We start from the raw sequence: 24,730 nt of genomic DNA, 5'->3' as shown, positions 1-24,730 counted from the left end.
TTGACTTTCCTCTCCCTGAGTTAGAGCTGAATCACAGAGCTCCACTTTCCTCTCCCTGAGTTAGAGCTGAATCACAGAGCTCCACTTTCCTCTCCCTGAGTTAGAGCTGAATCACAGAGCTCCACTTTCCTCTCCCTGAGTTAGAGCTGAATCACAGAGCTCTACTTTCCACTCAAGTATTTAGAATTGCAAAATTCAGCCAACTTTCAGAAAGGTTTTCCAGAAATCCTGGTTGGAAGATGAATATTCTCTCCTGATTCCGGGAATCTTCCAAGTGGGATCTTTGGAAAAGCTGGGAATTTTGCGCGATACCAGCCCATCCTAAAGCCGGGAGTCATCACTCTCTCAGTCACACACACAAATGTAGGTCAAATAATTCTGGAATTTTACATAAGTGGTCCTCCTGCTTCCTCTGGTGTGTGTGTGTGTGTGTGTGTGTGTGTGTATAGAAACTGCAGGCTCCATCCTGTTTCCATCAGACCTGGCCACTGCCTGGCACGCGACCCCCACATACACACACATCCTGAGTGTGTGTTACCTGGGTGCCGAGTTGATCCTGGCTGATGTTGTTGATCCAGCGTGTGTAGCGCTCAGTAGATCCCTCTGGATCCCTGCGGACCTGACAGCCAATCAACTGAGAGAAACACAGACACAAACACAGACTCTTAGTGATCTACTAGATACATGTGATCAACACAGACACTCGCACACAAACAAACCACACTGATCACATATGATGTATGGAAGAGACAAAGAGAGAGGGCTAGAGAGAGAGAAAGAGGGCTGGAGAGAGACAGAGAGACAAAGAGAGCGAGAGAGACAGACAAAGAGGCCGACAGAGCGAGAGAGACAGAGAGAAACACACCAAGAGAGACATAGAGAGACAAAGAGAGAGAGCGAGAGAGGGGGGTTAGAAAGGATAGAGAGAGAGGGGGGGGTTAGAAAGGATAGAGAGAGAGGGGGGGTTAGAAAGGATAGAGAGCGAGTGAGGGGGGTTAGAAAGGATAGAGAGCGAGAGAGGGGGGTTAGAAAGGATAGAGAGAGAGGGGGGGTTAGAAAGGATAGAGAGAGAGGGGGGGTTAGAAAGGAGAGAGAGAGAGAGAGGGGTTAGAAAGGATAGAGAGAGAGGGGGGTTAGAAAGGATAGAGAGAGAGGGGGGTTAGAAAGGATAGAGAGAGAGAGGGGGGTTAGAAAGGATAGAGAGAGAGGGGGGTTAGAAAGGATAGAGAGAGAGAGGGGGGTTAGAAAGGATAGAGAGAGAGAGGGGGGTTAGAAAGGATAGAGAGAGAGGGGGGGTTAGAAAGGATAGAGAGCGAGAGAGGGGTGTTAGAAAGGATAGAGAAAGAGGGGGGGTTAGAAAGGATAGAGAGAGAGGGGGGGTTAGAAAGGATAGAGAGAGGGGGGTTAGAAAGGATAGAGAGAGGGGGGGGGTTAGAAAGGATAGAGAGAGAGGGGGGGGGTTAGAAAGGATAGAGAGAGAGGGGGGTTAGAAAGGATAGAGAGCGAGAGAGGGGGGTTAGAAAGGATAGAGAGAGAGGGGGGGGGTTAGAAAGGATAGAGAGAGAGGGGGGGGAGGTTAGAAAGGATAGAGAGAGAGAGGGGGGTTAGAAAGGATAGAGAGAGAGGGGGGGGTTAGAAAGGATAGAGAGAGAGGGGGGGTTAGAAAGGATAGAGAGAGAGAGGGGGGTTAGAAAGGATAGAGAGAGAGAGGGGGTTAGAAAGGATAGAGAGAGAGGGGGTGTAGAAAGGATAGAGAGAGAGGGGGGGTTAGAAAGGATAGAGAGAGAGAGGGGGGTTAGAAAGGATAGAGAGAGAGAGGGGGTTAGAAAGGATAGAGAGAGAGGGGGGGGTTAGAAAGGATAGAGAGAGAGGGGGGGGGTTTAGAAAGGATAGAGAGAGAGGGGGGTTAGAAAGGATAGAGAGAGAGAGGGGGGTTAGAAAGGATAGAGAGAGAGGGGGGGTTAGAAAGGATAGAGAGAGAGGGGGGGTTAGAAAGGATAGAGAGCGAGAGAGGGGGGTTAGAAAGGATAGAGAGAGAGGGGGGGTTAGAAAGGATAGAGAGAGAGGGGGGGTTAGAAAGGATAGAGAGAGAGGGGGGTTAGAAAGGATAGAGAGAGAGGGGGGGGTTAGAAAGGATAGAGAGAGAGGGGGGGGTTAGAAAGGATAGAGAGAGAGGGGGGGTTAGAAAGGATAGAGAGAGAGGGGGGGGGTTAGAAAGGATAGAGAGAGAGGGGGGTTAGAAAGGATAGAGAGAGAGGGGGGTTAGAAAGGATAGAGAGAGAGGGGGGGTTAGAAAGGATAGAGAGAGAGGGGGGGGGGTTAGAAAGGATAGAGAGAGAGGGGGGGGTTAGAAAGGATAGAGAGAGAGGGGGGGTTAGAAAGGATAGAGAGAGAGGGGGGGTTAGAAAGGATAGAGAGAGAGGGGGGGTTAGAAAGGATAGAGAGAGGGGGGGGTTTAGAAAGGATAGAGAGAGACGGGGGGTTAGAAAGGATAGAGAGAGAGGGGGGTTAGAAAGGATAGAGAGAGAGGGGGGGGGTAGAAAGGATAGAGAGAGAGGGGGGGGTAGAAAGGATAGAGAGAGAGGGGGGGTTATAAAGGATAGAGAGAGAGGGGGGGGGTTATAAAGGTTAGAGAGAGAGGGGGGGGTTAGAAAGGATAGAGAGAGAGGGGGGGTTAGAAAGGATAGAGAGAGAGGGGGGGGTTAGAAAGGATAGAGAGAGAGGGGGGGGTTAGAAAGGATAGAGAGAGAGGGGGGGGTTAGAAAGGATAGAGAGAGGGGGGGGGGTTAGAAAGGATAGAGAGAGAGGGGGGTTAGACAGGATAGAGAGAGAGGGGGGGTTAGAAAGGATAGAGAGAGAGAGGGGTGTTAGAAAGGATAGAGAGAGAGAGGGGGGGGGTTAGAAAGGATAGAGAGAGAGAGGGGTGTTAGAAAGGATAGAGAGAGAGAGAGGGGGGGTTAGAAAGGATAGAGAGAGAGGGGGGGGTTAGAAAGGATAGAGAGAGAGGGGGGGAGGTTAGAAAGGATAGAGAGAGAGAGGGGGGGGGTTAGAAAGGATAGAGAGAGAGAGGGGGGGTCAGAAAGGATAGAGAGAGAGAGGGGGGGTTAGAAAGGATAGAGAGAGAGAGGGGGGTTAGACAGGATAGAGAGCGAGAGAGGGGGGTTAGAAAGGATAGAGAGAGAGGGGGGGGGGGGGGTTAGAAAGGATAGAGAGAGAGGGGGGGGGGGGTTAGAAAGGATAGAGAGAGAGGGGGGGTTAGAAAGGATAGAGAGAGAGGGGGGGGTTAGAAAGGATAGAGAGAGGGGGGGGGGTTAGAAAGGATAGAGAGAGAGGGGGGGTTAGAAAGGATAGAGAGAGAGGGGGGGGGGTTAGAAAGGATAGAGAGAGAGGGGGGGGTTAGAAAGGATAGAGAGAGAGGGGGGGTTAGAAAGGATAGAGAGAGAGAGGGGGTTAGAAAGGATAGAGAGAGGGGGGGGGTTAGAAAGGATAGAGAGAGAGGGGGGGGGTTAGAAAGGATAGAGAGAGAGGGGGGGTTAGAAAGGATAGAGAGAGAGAGGGGGTTAGAAAGGATAGAGAGAGAGGGGGGGGTTAGAAAGGATAGAGAGAGAGAGGGGGTTAGAAAGGATAGAGAGAGAGGGGGGGGGGGGGGGGGTTAGAAAGGATAGAGAGAGAGAGAGGGGGGGTTAGAAAGGATAGAGAGAGAGAGGGGGTTAGAAAGGATAGAGAGAGAGGGGGGGGGGTTAGAAAGGATAGAGAGAGGGGGGGGGGGTTAGAAAGGATAGAGAGAGAGGAGTTAGAAAGGATAGAGAGAGAGAGGGGGGTTAGAAAGGATAGAGAGGGGGGGGGGTTAGAAAGGATAGAGAGAGAGGGGGGGGGGGGGGGGTTAGAAAGGATAGAGAGAGAGAGAGGAGTTAGAAAGGATAGAGAGAGAGAGGGGGGTTAGAAAGGATAGAGAGGGGGGGGTTAGAAAGGATAGAGAGAGAGGGGGGGGGGTTAGAAAGGATAGAGAGAGAGGAGTTAGAAAGGATAGAGAGAGAGAGGGGGGTTAGAAAGGATAGAGAGGGGGGGGGTTAGAAAGGATAGAGAGAGAGGGGGGGGGGGGTTAGAAAGGATAGAGAGAGAGGGGGAGGGGTTAGAAAGGATAGAGAGAGAGAGAGGAGTTAGAAAGGATAGAGAGAGAGAGGGGGGTTAGAAAGGATAGAGAGGGGGGGGGGGGGGGTAGAAAGGATAGAGAGAGGGGGGGGTTAGAAAGGATAGAGAGAGGGGGGGGGGGTTAGAAAGGATAGAGAGAGAGGGGGGGTTAGAAAGGATAGAGAGAGAGGGGGGGGGTTAGAAAGGATAGAGAGAGAGGGGGGGGTTAGAAAGGATAGAGAGAGAGGGGGGGGTTAGAAAGGATAGAGAGAGAGGGGGGGGTTAGAAAGGATAGAGAGAGAGGGGGGTTAGAAAGGATAGAGAGAGAGGGGGGGTTAGAAAGGATAGAAAGAGAGGGGGGTTAGAAAGGATAGAGAGAGAGGGGGGGTTAGAAAGGATAGAGCGAGAGGGAGGGGGGGGGTAGAAAGGATAGAGAGAGAGGGGGGGTTAGAAAGGATAGAGAGAGAGAGAGGGGGGGGTTAGAAAGGATAGAGAGAGAGGGGGGGTTAGAAAGGATAGAGAGAGAGGGGGGGTTAGAAAGGATAGAGAGAGAGGGGGGGTTAGAAAGGATAGAGAGAGAGGGGGGGTTAGAAAGGATAGAGAGAGAGGGGGGGTTAGAAAGGATAGAGAGAGAGGGGGGGGTTAGAAAGGATAGAGAGAGAGGGGGGTTAGAAAGGATAGAGAGAGAGGGGGGGTTAGAAAGGATAGAGAGAGAGGGGGGGTTAGAAAGGATAGAGAGAGAGGGGGGTTAGAAAGGATAGAGAGAGAGGGGGGGGTTAGAAAGGATAGAGAGAGAGGGGGGGTGCAGGTAAACCACCACTCCCCTCCGTATTACTGACCAACATGCAGGTAAACCACCACTCCCCTCCGTATTACTGACCAACGTGCAGGTAAACCACCACTCCCCTCCGTATTACTGGCCAACGTGCAGGTAAACCACCACTCCCCTCCGTATTACTGGCCAACGTGCAGGTAAACAACCACTCCCCTCCGTATTACTGGCCAACGTGCAGGTAAACAACCACTCCCCTCCGTATTACTGACCAACGTGCAATCATTGGAAAACAAACTGGACGATCTACGATTAAGACTTTCCTACCAAAGGGATATTAAAAACTGTAATATCTTATGTTTCACCGAGTCGTGGCTGAATGACAAGGATAATAAAGAGCTGGCTGGCTTCTCCGTGCATCGGCAGGACAGAGAAACGATGTCTGTTAAGACGAGGGGCGGGGGTGTGAGATAAACTTTTGTTATTGACCATATACTTATTTTCCACCATAATTTGCAAATAAATTCATTAAAAATCCTACAATGTGATTTTCTGGATTTTTTTTCTCATTTTGTCTGTCATAGTTGAAGTGTACCTATGATGACAATAACAGGCCTCTCTCATCTTTTTAAGTGGGAGAACTTGCACAATTGGTGGCTGACTAAATACTTTTTTGCCCCACTGTACATGTTTCAAGCAGACCACCATAGTCCCTGTGCCCAAGGAAGCGAAGGTAACATGCCTAAATGATTACCGCCCCGTAGCACTCACGTCTGTAGCCATGAAGTGTTTTGAAAGGCTGTTCATGGCTCACAACAACACCATGCCGGAAACTCTAGACCCACACGAGCCTACCAGACGAACTAAATGACTTATATACTCGCCTCGCTTCGAGGCAAGTAACACTGAAACATGCATGAGAGCATCAGCTGTTCCGGACGGAAAAAAAGAAAAAAAAAAAAAGTGTGTGATCACGCTCTCCGCAGCCGATGTGAGTAAGATCTTTAAACAGGTCAACAGGTCAACATTCCCAAGGCCAGATGGATTACCAGGACGTGTACTGCGAGCATGTGCTGACCAAATGTAAGTGTCTTCACTGACATTTTCAACCTCTCCCTGTCTGAGTCTGTAATACCAACATGTTTCAAGCAGACCACCATAGTCCCATTGCCCAAGAACACTAAGGTAGCCTGCCTAAATGACTACCGACCCGTAGCACTCACGTCTGTATCCATGAAGTGCTTTGAAAGGCTGGTCATGGCTCACATCAACACCATTATCCCAGAAACCCTAGACCCACCCCAATTTGCATACCGCACCAAAAGATCCACAGATGATGCAATCTCTATTGCACTCCACACTGCCCTTTCCCACCTGGACAAAAGGAACACCTATGTGAAAATGCTATTCATTGACGACAGCTCAGCGTTCAACACCATAGTGCCCTCAAAGCTCATCACTAATATAAGGACCCTGGGACTAAACACCTCCCTCTGCAACTGGATCCTGGACTTCCGGACGGGCCGCCCCCAGATGGTAAGGGTAGGCAACAACACATGTGCCGCTCTGATCATCAACTCTGGGGAACCTCAGGGGTGTGTGCTCAGTCCCCTCCTGTACTCCCTGTTCACCCACTACTGCGTGGCCAGGCACGACTCCAACACCATCATTAAGTTTGCTGACGACATAACGACGACATACCGACAACGATGAGACAGCCAATTGGGAGGAGGTCAGAGACCTGGCAGTGTGGTACCAGGACAACAACCTCTCCCTCAATGTGAGCAAGAAGGAGGAGCTGATCTGAACTACAGGAAAAGGAGGGCAGGCCCCCATTAACATCGATGGGTCTGTAGTGGAGTGGGTTGTGAGATAAGTTCCTTGGTGGCCACATCTCCAACTGCCATGGTCCAAACACACCAAGACAAACACCCCCCCCCCCCCAGGAGACTGAAAAAAATTGGCATGAGTCCCCAAATCCTCAGAAAAGTCCTACAGCTGCACCATCGAGAGCATACTGACCGGTTGGATCACCGGCCGGTATGGCCACTGCTCAGCATCTGACCGTAAGGCGCAACAGAGGGTAGTGCGTACGGCCAAGCTTCCTGCAATCCAGGACCTTTATAATAGGCGGTGTCAGAGGAAGACAATGCATAGTCACTTTACAAATTACCTCGACTAACCTGACTCATTACCGGTACCCCCTGTATACAGCCACGTTGTTGTCATGTAATTTTCTTGTGTTAATTTGTTTTTTAAATCACTTTAGTTTATTTTTTCGTATTTTATCTACCAAACAGAGAGGAATGATCTACCAGACAGATGATCTACCAGACAGACGGAGAGGAATGATCTACCAGACAGATGGAGAGGAATGATCTACCAGACAGACGGAGAGGAATGATCTACCAGACAGAAAGAGAGGAATGATCTACCAGACAGAAAGACAGGAATGATCTACCAGACAGATGGAGAGGAATGATCTACCAGACAGATGGAGAGGAATGATCTACCAGACAAATGGAGAGGAATGATCTACCAGATAGAGAGAGGAATGATCTACCAGATAGAGAGAGGAATTATCTACCAGACAGATGGAGAGGAATGATCTACCAGACAGATGGGGAGGAATGATCTACCAGACAGATAGAGGACTGATCTACCAGACAGATAGAGGATTGATCTACCAGACAGATAGAGGATTGATCTACCAGACAGACAGAGGAATGATCTACCAGACAGATAGAGGAATGATCTACCAGACAGATGGAGAGGAATGATCTACCAGACAGACGGAGAGGAATGATCTACCAGACAGACGGAGAGGAATGATCTACCAGACAGACAGAGAGGAATGATCTACCAGACAGACGGAGAGGAATGATCTACCAGACAGACGGAGAGGAATGATCTACCAGACAGACGGAGAGGAATGATCTACCAGACAGATAGAGGAATGATCTACCAGACAGATAGAGGAATGATCTACCAGTCAGATAGAGGAATGATCTACCAGTCAGATGGAGAGGAATGATCTACCAGACAGATGGAGAGGAATGATCTACCAGAAAGATGGAGAGGAATGATCTACCAGACAGATCGAGAGGAATGATCTACCAGACAGATCGAGAGGAATGATCTACCAGACAGATGATTTACCAGACAGAAAGAGAGGAATGATCTACCAGACAGATAGAGGAATGATCTACCAGACAGATAGAGAGGAATGATCTACCAGACAGATGATCTACCAGACAGGTAGAGAGGAATGATCTACCAGACAGATGATCTACCAGACAGATGGAGAGGAATGATCTACCAGACAGATGATTTACCAGACAGATAGAGAGGAATGATCTACCAGACAGATAGAGAGGAATGATCTACCAGACAGATGATCTACCAGAGAGGTAGAGAGGAATGATCTACCAGACAGATGATCTACCAGACAGATGGAGAGGAATGATCTACCAGACAGATGGAGAGGAATGATCTACCAGACAGAGGAATGATCTACCAGACAGATGGAGAGGAATGATCTACCAGACAGAGGAATGATCTACCAGACAGATGGAGAGGAATGATCTACCAGACAGATGGAGAGGAATGATCTGCCAGACAGATAGAGATTAATGATCTACCAGACAGATGATCTACCAGACAGATGGAGAGGAATGATCTACCAGACAGATGGAGAGGAATGATCTGCCAGACAGATAGAGAGGAATGATCTACCAGACAGATGATCTACCAGACAGATGGAGAGGAATGATCTACCAGACATATGGAGAGGAATGATCTACCAGACAGATGGAGAGGAATGATCTACCAGACAGAGGAATGATCTACCAGACAGATGGAGAGGATTGATCTACCAGACAGAGAGAGAGGAATGATATACCAGACAGATGGAGAGGAATGATCTACCAGACAGATGATCTACCAGACAGATGAATGATCTACCAGAGAGATGGAGAGGAATGATCTACCAGACAGATGGAGAGGAATGATCTACCAGACAGAGGAATGATCTACCAGACAGATACTGAAGAATGATCTACCAGACAGATGGAGAGGAATGATCTACCAGACAGATGGAGAGGAATGATCTACCAGACAGAGGAATGATCTACCAGACAGAGGAATGATCTACCAGACAGAGGAATGATCTACCAGACAGAGGAATGATCTACCAGACAGATGGAGAGGAATGATCTACCAGACAGACAGAGAGGAATGATTTATCAGACAGATGGAGAGGAATGATCTACCAGACAGAGGAATGATCTACCAGACAGATACTGAAGAATGATCTACCAGACAGATGAATGATCTACCAGAGAGATGGAGAGGAATGATCTACCAGACAGATGGAGAGGAATGATCTACCAGACAGAGGAATGATCTACCAGACAGATACTGAAGAATGATCTACCAGACAGATGGAGAGGAATGATCTACCAGACAGAGGAATGATCTACCAGACAGATGGAGAGGAATGATCTACCAGACAGAGGAATGATCTACCAGACAGATGGAGAGGAATGATCTACCAGACAGATGGAGAAGAATGATCTGCCAGACAGATAGAGAGGAATGATCTACCAGACAGATGATCTACCAGACAGATGGAGAGGAATGATCTACCAGACAGATGGAGAGGAATGATCTTCCAGACAGATAGAGAGGAATGATCTACCAGACAGATGATCTACCAGACAGATGGAGAGGAATGATCTACCAGACATATGGAGAGGAATGATCTACCAGACAGATGGAGAGGAATGATCTACCAGACAGAGGAATGATCTACCAGACAGAGGAATGATCTACCAGACAGATGGAGAGGATTGATCTACCAGACAGAGAGAGAGGAATGATATACCAGACAGATGGAGAGGAATGATCTACCAGACAGATGATCTACCAGACAGATGAATGATCTACCAGAGAGATGGAGAGGAATGATCTACCAGACAGATGGAGAGGGCTGATCTACCAGACAGATGGAGAGGAATGATCTACCAGACAGAGGAATGATCTACCAGACAGATACTGAAGAATGATCTACCAGACAGATGGAGAGGAATGATCTACCAGACAGATGGAGAGGAATGATCTACCAGACAGAAGAATGATCTACCAGACAGAGGAATGATCTACCAGACAGAGGAATGATCTACCAGACAGATGGAGAGGAATGATCTACCAGACAGATAGAGGAATGATCTACCAGACAGATAGAAAGGAATGATCTACCAGACAGATAGAAAGGAATGATCTACCAGACAGATAGAAAGGAATGATCTACCAGACAGATGGAGAGGAATGATCTACCAGACAGATGGAGAGGAATGATCTACCAGACAGATGATCTACCAGACAGATGATCTACCAGACAGATGGAGAGGAATGATCTACCAGACAGATGGAGAGGAATGATCTACCAGACAGATGGAGAGGAATGATCTACCAGACAGATGGAGAGGAATGATCTACCAGACAGATGGAGAGGAATGATCTACCAGACAGATGGAGAGGAATGATCTACCAGACAGATAGAGAGGAATGATCTACCAGACAGAGGAATGATCTACCAGACAGTTAGAGAGGAATGATCTACCAGACAGATGATCTACCAGACAGATAGAGAGGAATGATCTACCAGTGGAGATGTAAAACAACCCTAAAGTGAACCCATATTATTATTCCACATAGCTGAACCAATCCCTCTCATTTCCTCTCTACACCCTGTCTGCTGCATACCCACACAGTTCAAAGGGCAAATAAGCATAGAAAACCACATGGCCTTACTTCCCTTTTTCCCCATTCACTCTCTCTGTCTCTCTATTATCTCTCTGTCTCACTATTATCTCTCTGTCTCACTATTATCTCTCTCTCTCTCTCTCTCTCTCTATTATCTCTCTGTCTCTCTTATCACTCTGTCTCTCTCTCTCTATTATCTCTCTGTCTCTCTCTCTCTATTATCTCTCTGTCTCTCTCTCTCTATTACCTCTCTGTCCCTCTCTCTAGCCCCCCCCCCCCCTTTATCTCCTGCAACTCTCCCTCACCTACTACACATGACCCCCTAACCTTTAACCTGTAATCCCACAGCTCACACTGAGACACACCTTAATATACACCCACCCACACCACTCTACCAGAAACACTACCCCAGTGCACAGGACAGAAGGAATGTGGGGAACTCCGGACATACAGAAAGTTAAAGTTTTCCTGTCTGTTATGATCATTTAGAGGAGACAGGGAGAGCAGGAGGGAGAGAGGGAGGGGGACATGGAGATAGAGGGAGAGGGACGAAGGGGAGGGAGAGAGGGACGGAGGGGGGAGAGAGAGATGGAGGGAGATGGAGGGAGAGAGGGAGGGAGGTGGAGAGATGGAGGGAGAGAGGGAGAGAGGGAGGGAGAGAGAGGGAGAGAGAGAGGAAGGGAGATGGAGAGAGAGGGGGAGGGAGGGAGATGTAGAGAGAGAGGGGGAGGGAGAGAGGGAAGGAGGAGATGGAGAGAGAGAGGGAGGGAGGGAGATGGAGAGAGAGAGGGAGATCGAGAGAGGGGAGGAGGAGATGGAGAGAGTGGAGGAGATGGAAAGAGGGAGGAGAGTGGGAGGGAGGAGAGGAAGAGAGGATGGGAGGATAAGAAGAAAGAGCGGGAGGAGATGGATGGAGATATGGAGGGAGGAAATGGAGAGGAGGGAGGAGATGGATGGAGATATGGAGGGAAGAGATGGATGGAGATATGGAGGGAGGAAATAGAGAGGAGGGAGGAGATGGATGGAGATATGGAGGGAGGAAATGGATAGGAGGGAAGAGATGGAGATATGGAGGGAGGAAATGGATAGGAGGGAAGAGATGGATGGAGATATGGAGGGAGGAAATGGATAGGAGGGAAGAGATGGATGGAGATATGGACGGAGGAGATGGACAGAGGGAGGGATAACTCATCAGACTAGAGTTGTGCTCCCTGGACTCTAGACAGACAGTAGTACTTACAGAGGTAGAGAGGGAGGGATAACTCATCAGACTAGAGCTGTTCTCCCTGGGCTCTAGAGGGAGGGATAACTCATCAGACTAGAGCTTTACTCCCTGGGCTCTAGCGGGAGGGATAACTCCTCAGACTAGAGCTGTACTCCCTGGGCTCTAGAGGGAGGGATAACTCCTCAGACTAGAGCTTTACTCCCTGGGCTCTAGAGGGAGGGATAACTCCTCAGACTAGAGCTGTACTCCCTGGGCTCTAGAGGGAGGGATAACTCCTCAGACTAGAGCTGTACTCTAGAGGCAGGGATAACTCCTCAGACTAGCGCTGTTCTCCCTGGGCTCTAGAGGGAGGGATAACTCCTCAGACTAGAGCTTTACTCCCTGGGCTCTAGAGGGAGGGATAACTCCTCAGACTAGAGCTGTTCTCCCTGGGCTCTAGAGGGAGGGATAACTCCTCAGACTAGAGCTGTACTCCCTGGGCTCTAGACAGACAGTAGTACTTACAGAGGTAGAGAGGGAGGGATAACTCCTCAGACTAGAGCTTTACTCCCTGGGCTCTAGAGGGAGGGATAACTCCTCAGACTAGCGCTGTTCTCCCTGGGCTCTAGAGGGAGGGATAACTCCTCAGACTAGAGCTGTGCTCCCTGGGCTCTAGAGGGAGGGATAACTCCTCAGACTAGAGCTGTACTCCCTGGGCTCTAGAGGGAGGGATAACTCATCAGACTAGAGCTGTACTCCCTGAACTCTAGACAGACAGTAGTACTTACAGAGGTAGAGTTGAAGAGGCAGGCCTCGTATTGGAGATGTATTCGCTGAGGCATCATCACATCATCCTGGAACACACAGTTACAGTTAGCATGCTCTCTCTCTCACATAGTTACAGTTAGCATGCTCTCTCTCTCTCTCACATAGTTACAGTTAGCATTCTCTCTCTCTCACACAGTTACAGTTAGCATGCTCTCTCTCTCTCTCACATAGTTACAGTTAGCATTCTCTCTCTCTCTCTCACATAGTTACAGTTAGCATGCTCTCTCTCTCTCTCACATAGTTACAGTTAGCATGCTCTCTCTCTCTCTCACATAGTTACAGTTAGCATTCTCTCTCTCTCTCTCACATAGTTACAGTTAGCATTCTCTCTCTCTCACACACACAGTTACAGTTAGCATGCGCTCTCTCACACACACACACAGTTACAGTTAGCATGCTCTCTCTCTCACACACACACAGTTACAGTTAGCATTCTCTCTCTCTCACACACACAGTTACAGTTAGCATGCGCTCTCTCACACACACACACAGTTACAGTTAGCATGCTCTCTCTCTCACACACACAGTTACAGTTAGCATGCTCTCTCTCACACACACACACACAGTTACAGTTAGCATGCTCTCTCTCACACACACAGTTACAATTAGCATGCTCTCTCTCTCACACACAGTTACAGTTAGCATGCTCTCTCTCACACACACAGTTACAGTTAGCATGCTCTCTCTCTCTCTCTCTCTCTCACACAGTTACAGTTAGCATGCTCTCTCACACACACACAGTTACAGTTAGCATGCTCTCTCTCTCACACACAGTTTCAGTTAGCATGCTCTCTCTCTCGCACACACAGTTAGTTACCATGCTCTCTCTCACACACACCGTTACAGTTAGCATGCTCTCTCTCTCTCTCTCTCTCTCTCTCTCACACAGTTACAGTTAGCATGCTCTCTCCCTCTCTCTCTCTCTCTCTCTCTCTCTCTGTTACAGTTAGCATGCTCTCTCTCTCTCACACACAGTTACAGTTAGCATGCTCTCTCTCACACAATTACAGTTAGCATGCTCTCTCTCTCTCACACAGTTACAGTTAGCATGCTCTCTCTCACACACACAGTTACTATTAGCATGCTCGCTCTCTCGCACACACAGTTAGTTACCATGCTCTCTCTCACACACACCGTTACAGTTAGCATGCTCTCTCTCTCTCTCTCTCTCTCTCTCTCACACAGTTACAGTTAGCATGCTCTCTCCCTCTCTCTCTCTCTCTCTCTCTCTCTGTTACAGTTAGCATGCTCTCTCTCTCTCACACACAGTTACAGTTAGCATGCTCTCTCTCACACAATTACAGTTAGCATGCTCTCTCTCTCTCACACAGTTACAGTTAGCATGCTCTCTCTCACACACACAGTTACTATTAGCATGCTCGCTCTCTCACACACAGTTACAGTTAGCATCCTCTCTCACACAAACACAGTTACAGTTAGCATGCTCTCTCTCACACACACACAGTTACAGTAAGCATTCTCTCGCTCTCACACACACACAGTTACAGTAAGCATTCTCTCTCTCTCACACACACAGTTACAGTTAGCATGCTCTCTCTGACACATAGTTACAGTTAGCATGCTCTCTCTGACACATAGTTACAGTTAGCATGCTCTCTCTCTCACACAGTTACAGTTAGCATGCCCTCTCTCACACACACAGTTACAGTTAGCATGCTCTCTCACACACACACACAGTTACAGTTAGCATGCTCTCTCACACACAGTTAGCATGCTCTCTCACACACAGTTAGCATGCTCTCTCTCAAACATAGTTACAGTTAGCATGCTCTCTCTCTCACACACACAGATACAGTTAGCATGCTCTCTCTCTCACACACACATTTACAGTTAGCATGCTCTCTCTCACACACACAGTTACAGTTAGCATGCTCTCTCTCTCACACACAATTACAGTTAGCATGCTCTCTCACACACACACAGTTACAGTTAGCATGCTCTCTCTCTCTCACACAGTTACAGTTAGCATGCTCTCTCTCACACACACAGTTACAGTTAGCATGCTCTCTCACACACACAGTTACAGTTAGCATGCTCTCTCACACATACACACTCTCTCTCTCACACATACACAATGCGCGTTCTCTCTCTCTCTCTCACATACTCACACACACACACACACACACACACACACTTACAGTTAGCATGCTTTCTCTCTCACACACAAGGTTAGCTAGCTCTCTCACAAACATTTCAAGGCGTGTTGATGGGTTTAACAGCGTGTTTGTTATGACTAGAGCACTCCGGGAGGTCGCAACCTTCAGAGAGGATCTAAACAGACATGTTCAGAATCAACACTTACACACACATCAGACATAACACACCAGAGAGGTGGAAAGAGAGAGAGACAGAGAGAGACAGAGAGAGAGACAGAGAGAGAGAGAGACAGAGAGAGAGACAGAGAGAGAGAGAGACAGAGAGAGACAGAGAGAGAGACAGAGAGAGAGAGAGACAGAGAGAGAGAGAGACAGAGAGAGAGACAGAGAGCGAGAGAGACAGAGAGAGAGAGACAGAGAGAGAGACAGAGAGCGAGAGAGACAGAGAGAGAGAGAGACAGAGAGAGACAGAGAGAGAGACAGAGAGAGAGAGAGACAGAGAGAGAGAGAGACAGAGAGAGAGAGAGAGAACCAGAAATGAGGTTCTACTATACAAATTGAATGAAAGTGGTGTTGGGGGGAAAAACATGACATTATGAAACCCATGTACACAAACAACAAATGTGAGGTTTTTCTTTCCACAGGGCCGTGGGGTGACACAGGGATGCAGCTTAAGCCCCACCCTCTTCAACATATATATCAACGAATTGGAGAGGGCACTAGAACAGTCTGCAGCACCCGGCCTCACCCTACTAGAATCTGAAGTCACATGTCTACTGATGATCTGGTGCTTCTGTCCCCAACCAAGAAGGGTCGTCAGCAGCACCTAGATCTTCTGCACAGATTCTGCCAGACCTGGGCCCTGACAGTAAATCTCAGTAAGACATAATGCTGTTTTAAAAAAGGTCCAATCACCAGGACCACAAATACAAATTCCATCTAGACACCATTGCCCTAGAGCACACAAAAAACTATACATACCTCGGCCTAAACATCAGCGCCACAGGTAACTTCCACAAAGCTGTGAACGATCTGAGAGACAAGGCAAGAAGGGCCTTCTATGCCATCAAAAGGAACATAAAATTCAACATACCAATTAGGATCTGGCTAAAAATACTTGAATCAGTCATAGAGCCCATTGCCCTTTATGGTTGTGAGGTCTGGGGTCCGCTCACCAACCAAGAATTCACAAAATGGGACAAACACCAAATTTAGTTCTAATTCCACAACAACTGTTGAACCACATCAGGAGGCCAAGAGTAGCTGCCCTTTCATTGAACTGTGACCCTGAGAGACTGTGGTGTTTCTATAGCAGTGTACATGTGATGGGAGAGTCTGTCAATCAAACGCCCACCCTGATAGACATCATCATGATATCATTCTGTTTCTATAGCAGTGAACATGTGATGGGAGAGTCTGTCAATCAAACGCCCACCCTGATAGACATCATCATGATGTCATTCTGCCGGGTGGACGACTTTACAGTCAACATTTAACTGGGAAGGTTTTTGGAGGAAGCCTTTAGGAATGACTGTTTCTGCACGCTGACTGTTTCTGCGCGCTGACTGTTTCTACACGCTGACTGTTTCTGCACGCTGACTGTTTCTACACGCTGACTGTTTCTACACGCTGACTGTTTCCACACGCTGACTGTTTCTACACGCTGACTGTTTCTACACGCTGACTGTTTCTACACGCTGACTGTTTCCACACGCTGACTGTTTCCGCACGCTGACTGTTTCTACACGCTGACTGTTTCCACACGCTGACTGTTTCCGCACGCTGACTGTTTCTACACGCTGACTGGCTACACACGCTGACTGTTTCTGCACGCTGACTGTTTCTGCACGCTGACTGTTTCTGCACGCTGACTGTTTCTGCACGCTGACTGTTTCTGCACGCTGACTGTTTCTGCACGCTGACTGTTTCTACACGCTGACTGGCTACACAGAAACAGGCAAACAGAAACAGACACACAAAAACAGGCACACAGAAACAGGCGTTACTTCTTCAGGAAACAGGAATCCCTGCTGCATTCTCTTCATGGATTATGAGAAACTAATTCAACTTAACTACTATTCTAATGAGCTCAATACATTTAACTTCCTGTTCTCAGACCAGAGGCTCAGCCAATCATTTCGATGTGAGACACCCCACCCCCAAAAAATGTTTTCACTTCGAATCTGCCCGACTCATTCTATTAAACTCTGAGAGGGCGGAGAGGATAATATTTAGAGAGATACTGAACTCTATTTGACCATTTAATTATATTTCTAGAGGAACGGTCTGATTTTATCACCGTTCTCTTTCAACTCTGTTTCAGCCCAGTCGGGATAAGAAAGAGTCTCATTTCAGGAAGTATGCTTTTTTTGGGGCACAGAACAGCCCCAGGCATCTTAGACACACACACACACACACACACACGGCAGGGGCCAGAACTCGTGACTATAATTCAGTTCCATATTTTGTATTTTTTGTGCGTCACAAGACAGAGCATATCCGAGTGTGTGTGTGTGTGTGTGCGCGATGTCCCTGGCTGCGATGTCTCTGGTTAGTGCTTTGGTTCTCTTGCTCTCAGATGTGCACCAATGGAATGGTCTGAAATGTAAAAACTCCGCCCACCTCTGGCACCGGGCCATGAAAAACAAACTCGCTCATTGACACCGGTAACATGCAGTGGAGCTTAGGCTCATTTAGCAATTACTAAGTGTAACACACACACAAACACACACTCTAACACAAACACACACTAACACAAACACTCACACAGACTGGAGTCTCAGTCCTCATGTTATACTGACAGCTCTGTCAAACATTTACTCTGATACAGTACCCACCTGTTATATAGCCTGTGTGTGTGTATGTGTGTGTGTGTGTGTGTTGTACTAAACGTGGCCCAGATGTGTCAGACAGCAGCAGCTAGAGCATGACGATGACTCCCTCCAGACCTCTAACACACACACACACACACACACACACACACACACACACACTTACTTTCTCACTCCACCTCTCTCTCCCACATACTGACACACACATTATCCCACAGACAAACACACAGGAGACAGGTTAACATAAACACGTTGTGTTGTGACTCACAGCGTCCTGAAAGCAGAGGTACTTTCCTGAGCTCTGAGACACAGCCTGGTTCTTGGCATGACCCACTGGAGGAGAGGAGATCAACATGGGGCCTGTTACAATACACACACACCTAGCATACACACACCTCGCTTACACACACACCTAGCATACACACACCTCGCTTACACACACAAACACCTCGCATACACACACACCTCGCATACACACACACACACACCTCGCATACACACAAACACACCTCGCACAGACACACACACCTAGCATACACACACCTCGCATACACACACACACACACCTCGCATACACACACACCTCGCATACACACACACACACACACACACCTCGCATACACACACACACCTCGCTCACACACCTCACACACACACACACCTAGCATACACACACCTCGCTTACACACACACCTCGCATACACACACACACACACCTCGCATACACACACACACACCTCGCATACACACACACACACCTCGCTCACACACCTCACACACACACCTCACACGCACACACACACACCTCGCACACACACACACCTCACACACACACATACCTCACACACACACACCTCACACCTCACACAGACACCTTGCGTTCGTACACTTACCTCCCCTGGGTTGGGCGGAGTCATGGCCAGAGATCACCATGGAAACACCTCTCCTTTCCAGCCTCTCCCTCCATCCCTCCACTATCGCTCTGGAACCATCCTGACACACACACAACACATACACGCACGTATGTAACTCACAGTGCTGTAGCATTAGTAGTACTGCAGTAGTACTATAGTAGTATTCAATAACTCACAGTGCTGTAGCATTAGTAGTACTGCAGTAGTACTATAGTGGTATTCTAAATAATTTACATTGCTGTAGTATTGGTAGTACTGTAGTAGTAGTGTAGTAGTATTCTGATACGGCATTGTCGGAACTAGAAGCACAAGCATTTCGCTACACTCGCATTAACATCTGCTAACCATGTGTATGTGACAAATAAAATGTGATTTGATTCGATTTGATAACTCACAGTGCGGTAGTATTATTAGTACTGTAGTAGTACTATAGTAACTCACAGTGCAGTAGTATGAGTAGTACTGTAGTAGTATTCTAGTAACTCACAGTGCAGCAGTATGAGTAGTACTGTAGTAGTACTATAGTAACTCACAGTGCAGTAGTATGAGTAGTACTGTAGTAGTACTGTAGTAGTACTATAGTAGTATTCTAGTAACTCACAGTGCGGTAGTATTAGTAGTACTGTAGTAGTACTGTAGTAGTACTATAGTAACTCACAGTGCGGTAGTATTAGTAGTACTGCAGTAGTACTATAGTAGTATTCTAGTAACTCACAGTGCGGTAGTATTAGTAGTACTGTAGTAGTACTGTAGTAGTACTATAGTAACTCACAATGCGGTAGTATTAGTAGTACTGCAGTAGTACTGCAGTAGTATTCTAGTAACTCACAGTGCTGGCATCATCGTAGACAGACAGTTCCATAGAGCCAGTGTAGTCCTGGTCCTCAATCCCCTGCAGACACTCATCCAGCCAGCAGGAGGCGTTATGCACTGGTATGACTATAGACTAGAGACAGACAGGAGGGGTTATACACTGGTATGACTATAGACTAGAGACAGGAGGAGGGGTTATACACTGGTATGACTAGAGACAGGAGGAGGGGTTATACACTGGTATGACTATAGATTAGAGACAGGAGGGGTTATACACTGGTATGACTATAGACTAGAGACAGACAGGAGGGGTTATACACTGGTATGACTAGAGACAGGAGGGGATATACACTGGTATGACTATAGACTAGAGACAGGAAGGGATATACACTGGTATGACTATAGACTAGAGACAGGAGGAGGAGTTATACACTGGTATGACTATAGACTAGAGACAGGAGGGGTTATACACTGGTATGACTATAGACTAAAGACAGGAGGGGTTATACACTGGTATGACTATAGACTAGAGACAGGAGGAGGGGTTATACACTGGTATTACTATAGACAGGAGGAGGAGTTATACACTGGTATGACTATAGATTAGAGACAGGAGGAGGGGTTATACACTGGTATTACTATAGACAGGAGGAGGAGTTATACACTGGTATGACTATAGATTAGAGACAGGAGGGGTTATACACTGGCATGACTATAGATTAGAGAGACATTGTGTCAAGTCGGCTAGTTAATTAATATTAGCCAACGTGCAAACAGGCACCAACCAGGTGTGCTGCCACAAAGTAAACAAAAACGCCAATCTGCAATTGCAACATCATTTATACATTCTTCATATGAGCTTGTTTTACTCCAATGTTTGTCAGCATTGTAAATGTAAACAAACACTGTATAGCGTTAAAACATGCTTAAAGCTATAATGTGTATATCTTGGATGGTCAGTCCTTGCATCCAAAGCTCTGTCCATGAATTGGAGTGGTTACATTTTTCCAGGCCCAGCCCTCAGAATTTTTACAAAAACAGAGGCTTTGTTATTGTTTCTACTCCGGATTGACAGACTGGTACATGCTCCATCCGGTCTGGTTATCTAGGCCAGTGAAATGTTCTCTCCTGGACAAACAGAGGAAACAATGTTGGTTCTGGGTTGTTGCCGAGATTAGTGATATGTCACCTACCACCTCCACGGCCCTGCTTGCCTTCCCCCCTCCACCTCCGACCGACCCATCCTGCGCGCACACCCCCTTGCAGAGCCTCTTGGCGGGGAGAGAGTCGGCCTTCTGCCCGTTGGGATGCTCCAGTGAACAGGTACTCATCTGAACAAACAAGGAAGACACGATAAAAACACGCTTTTTTTTGCCGAAAACTGGCTAGCGGGTTTGAAAGAATGAACGTCGACGGAGAAAGCACACGTGGGATATTTACAGTGATATCTGTTCTTATGACTTTGCATTACGATGTTACACTCGTTCTCGAGTGAGCTGCTTTTCATTTGAGTTGTAAAACAACACCAAAATACATTCAAATTTGCTCTCGAAACTTGCCTGGAAGATAGCAGCTCCACTTCCGGAAACAAAGACGATAAATCGCTCATTGGTCGGTTTAAAACGCGGACAAGCTTCTGATTCGCTGTTTTCAATGTTAGTCACACATGACGCAGAATTATTGACGTTCGCTTGGTCACGCCCACTTCCCCAGTACAAACAGCAGATAAGAATAATTTACAGTCGCCTAGCAACGCAACTATATTACATTTTAACAGTAAAACAACATCTTCTTTTCTTAGGTATTTGTCTTAAAACTGCATTGTTGATTAAGGGCTTGTAGGTAAGCATTTCACTGTAAGGTCTAAACCTGTTGTATTCAGCGCATGTGACAAATACAATGTGATTTGATATGAAATGCTCAGTGTGTGTTGATATCGTCCCGTGTCACGTTTAAACAGGCTCATGTCCCCTTCCCATCGGAGCCCAATGCAGTCTCTTGTCCAAGAACAACATGGTTCCTATATGCTGTATGCTGGAGCGGGTAGTGTCAGCTGAGATGGATTCTGAGTGTGAAGCGTACCAAGACTTGGATCACAGCTGGGGGATAAGAAACAGACGCTGAGTTATGATTCACTACGGTAGACGCACACATCTGTTTCAACGAGAGAGAGAGAGATAGAGTGCATGACCTCACCACTGTCAAGTGAGGGGGAGAAAGAGAGTTGTGAGACCTGTTTTAGTGTGCCCTGTTAGGCAGTGTACTGAACTCTGTGATAGTTTCCCCCTCATATAAATTCCTGTGGTCTGGTCCAAAGGAAACATAACTTAGATAGTATTAGGGAGTATGTGCTCGTATAGGAGGGATTGGTGAGGTATGGTCCCGTGTGACTCAGTTGGCAGGCTCGTATAGGAGGGACTGGTGAGGTATGGTCCCGTGTGACTCAGTTGGCAGGCTCCTACAGGAGGGATTGGTGAGGTATGGTCCCGTGTGACTCAGTTGGCAGGCTCCTACAGGAGGGACTGGTGAGGTATGGTCCCGTGTGACTCAGTTGGCAGGCTCGTACAGGAGGGATTGGTGAGGTATGGTCCCGTGTGACTCAGTTGGCAGGCTCGTACAGGAGGGACTGGTGAGGTATGGTCCCGTGCGACTCAGTTGGCAGGCTCGTATAGGAGGGATTGGTGAGGTATGGTCCCGTGTGACTCAGTTGGCAGGCTCGTACAGGAGGGACTGGTGAGGTATGGTCCCGTGCGACTCAGTTGGCAGGCTCGTACAGGAGGGATTGGTGAGGTATGGTCCCGTGTGACTCAGTTGGCAGGCTCGTATAGGAGGGACTGGTGAGGTATGGTCCCGTGTGACTTAGTTGGCAGGCTCGTACAGGAGGGACTGGTGAGGTATGGTCCCGTGTGACTCAGTTGGCAGGCTCGTATTGGAGGGATTGGTGAGGTATGGTCCCGTGTGACTCAGTTGGCAGGCTCGTACAGGAGGGACTGGTGAGGTATGGTCCCGTGCGACTCAGTTGGCAGGCTCGTATAGGAGGGATTGGTGAGGTATGGTCCCGTGTGACTCAGTTGGCAGGCTCGTACAGGAGGGACTGGTGAGGTATGGTCCCGTGCGACTCAGTTGGCAGGCTCGTACAGGAGGGATTGGTGAGGTATGGTGCCGTGTGACTCAGTTGACAGGCTCGTATAGGAGGGACTGGTGAGGTATGGTCCCGTGTGACTTAGTTGGCAGGCTCGTACAGGAGGGACTGGTGAGGTATGGTCCCGTGTGACTCAGTTGGCAGGCTCGTACAGGAGGGACTGGTGAGGTATGGTCCCGTGTGACTCAGTTGGCAGGCTCGTATAGGAGGGACTGGTGAGGTATGGTCCCGTGTGACTCAGTTGGCAGGGCATGGCACTTGCAATACCAGGGCTGTGAGTTTGATTCAGACGGGGGACCAGTATGAAAATGTATGCACTAAGTACTGTAAGTCACTATGGATAAGAGTGTCTACTAAAATGGTATGAGAGACTGTTGCACACTAGCACACATGCTGGGAATTGAGGGCTGAATGAAAGCAGAGTCCTTGGTCTGAGATCAAACCACAGCAAACTGTAATTGCTTTCGGGTTTGTGCCCTGAGGTGTATTCATTCGTGCAAACCGTAGAGAAACGTTTTGCAATGAAAACAAACATTTCTTATTGGACAAGTGCTGAACGTGGCCTGACTTCAGGGTCCAATTCTAACAGGAAGTAGTTTAGAGACGACTCCTGCTGCCTTCGCTCAATTAGCACTCAGCTTTCTGCACGACCTTCCTTTCATCGTGTGTGTGTGTGTGTGTGTGTGTGGCAGTGCTGCAGCGGTCCTAATGGTTTCCACATTGGGAGAAGGACTTGGTCGGCCATCTTGGTCATTCTCTTTATCACTCCTTAGTGGTTCATTGACCAGACGACTGACACTCCTACAGCCATACATATGGAAACACTTCTCCCTGTGTGTGATCTCAGAATAATTAGCAATCAAGCACAGATCTGTATTTTTCTCCCTGTAACTATTAAAAAGCCAGTTGATTGATACTCTCTTTACATCTGCACATCTCTCCTTTTAAGAGGAGAGAAATGTGAGCAATAGAGAGAGAGATATGAGAGAGAGAGAGAGAGAGAGAGAGAGAGAGAGAGAGAGAGAGAGAGGTAAGCCAGATGTGTCGTCACCATGTGTTGTCTTTGTAACCAGACCAGTCTGCTCTGTAAACAGAGTCCTAATATTATTCATCTCACCAGGCTACCAGAGCTCAGGGCTAAAACTATACTGACCAATCAGAAATAGATAAATACCTATACATACCTGCTCTTTATCTCCACCTCTCTCTCTGTGTCTCCCTCTCTCTCGCTCTGTCTCTCTCTCGCTCTGTGTCTCTCTCGCTCTGTGTCTCTCTGTCTCCCTCTCTCTCGCTCTGTGTCTCTCTCTCCCCCTGTCCGAGACAGAAAGGGTCACAGAGGGAGAAAGGGAAAGAGCAGAGAGGGAAAGGCCTGTAGAGAAAGCGGTAGACTGTTAGTACCGACCCAAAGGAAGAGGTCAGATCCATGTTGACTCCACTGTTAGTACCGACCCAAAGGAAGAGGTCAGATCCATGTTGACTCCACTGCTTCCCACAGTTGTGTCAAGTTGGCTGAATGTTCTGTGGGTGCTGGACCATTCTTGATGCACATAGGAAACTGTTGAGTGTGTGAAAAATCCAGTAGCGTTGCAGTTCTTGACACAAACCGGTGTGTCTGGTACCTACTACCATACCCTGTTCAAAGGCACTTAAATATTTTGCCTTGCGTATCCACCCCCTGAATGGCACACGTACACAATCCTTGTCTCTATTGTCTCAAGGCTTAAAAATCCTTCTTTAACCTGTCTCCTCCCCTTCATCTACACTGGTCGAAGTGGATTTAACAGGTGACATCAATAAGGGATCATATCTTTCACCTGGATTCACCTGGTCAGTCTACGTCATGGAAAGAGCAGGTGTTCCTAATGTTTTGTCCACTCAATATACTTACCCCTCTCTTTCCTTCCCCTCTCCCTGTCTCTTTCATTCCCCTCTCTCTGTCTCTCTCCTTCCCCTCTCTTTCCTTCCCCTCTCTCTGTCTCTTTCATTCCCCTCTCTCTGTCTCTCTCCTTCCCCTCTCTCTGTCTCTCCTTCCCCTCTCTCTGTCTCTCCTTCCCCTCTCTGTCTCTCTCCTTCCCCTCTCTCTGTCTCTCCTTCCCCTCTCTCTGTCTCTCTCCTTCCCCTCTCTCTGTCTCTCTCCTTCCCCTCTCCCTGTCTCTCTCTCCTTCCCCTCTCTCTCTCTCTCTCCTTCCCCTCTCTCTGTCTCTCCTTCTCC

General features: G+C 47.9%; 1 protein-coding gene across 1 annotated transcript in view; it reads right to left on the bottom strand.

Moving 5' to 3' along the window:
- LOC139424318 (queuosine-tRNA galactosyltransferase-like) overlaps positions 1-20,962 on the bottom strand; it is a 41,577-nt gene extending 20,615 nt beyond the window's left edge. Inside the window, exons 1-7 of the mRNA XM_071176027.1 lie at positions 20,936-20,962; positions 20,570-20,707; positions 19,393-19,509; positions 18,543-18,642; positions 17,918-17,982; positions 12,662-12,727; positions 539-634 (exon numbers count right to left, since the gene is read on the bottom strand). Of these exons, the coding sequence (XP_071032128.1) occupies positions 539-634; positions 12,662-12,727; positions 17,918-17,982; positions 18,543-18,642; positions 19,393-19,509; positions 20,570-20,707 (582 nt within the window). The 5' untranslated portion in view covers positions 20,936-20,962. The remainder of the gene's footprint in view (positions 1-538; positions 635-12,661; positions 12,728-17,917; positions 17,983-18,542; positions 18,643-19,392; positions 19,510-20,569; positions 20,708-20,935) is intronic.
- Positions 20,963-24,730: the final 3,768 nt, after the last annotated feature.

Source organism: Oncorhynchus clarkii, chromosome 13 (genome assembly GCF_045791955.1).
Source record: "Oncorhynchus clarkii lewisi isolate Uvic-CL-2024 chromosome 13, UVic_Ocla_1.0, whole genome shotgun sequence".
Taxonomy (NCBI): Eukaryota; Metazoa; Chordata; class Actinopteri; order Salmoniformes; family Salmonidae; genus Oncorhynchus; species Oncorhynchus clarkii.
Note: the sequence above shows the minus strand (reverse complement) of the source record. Positions and strands in the feature narration are given on the sequence as shown.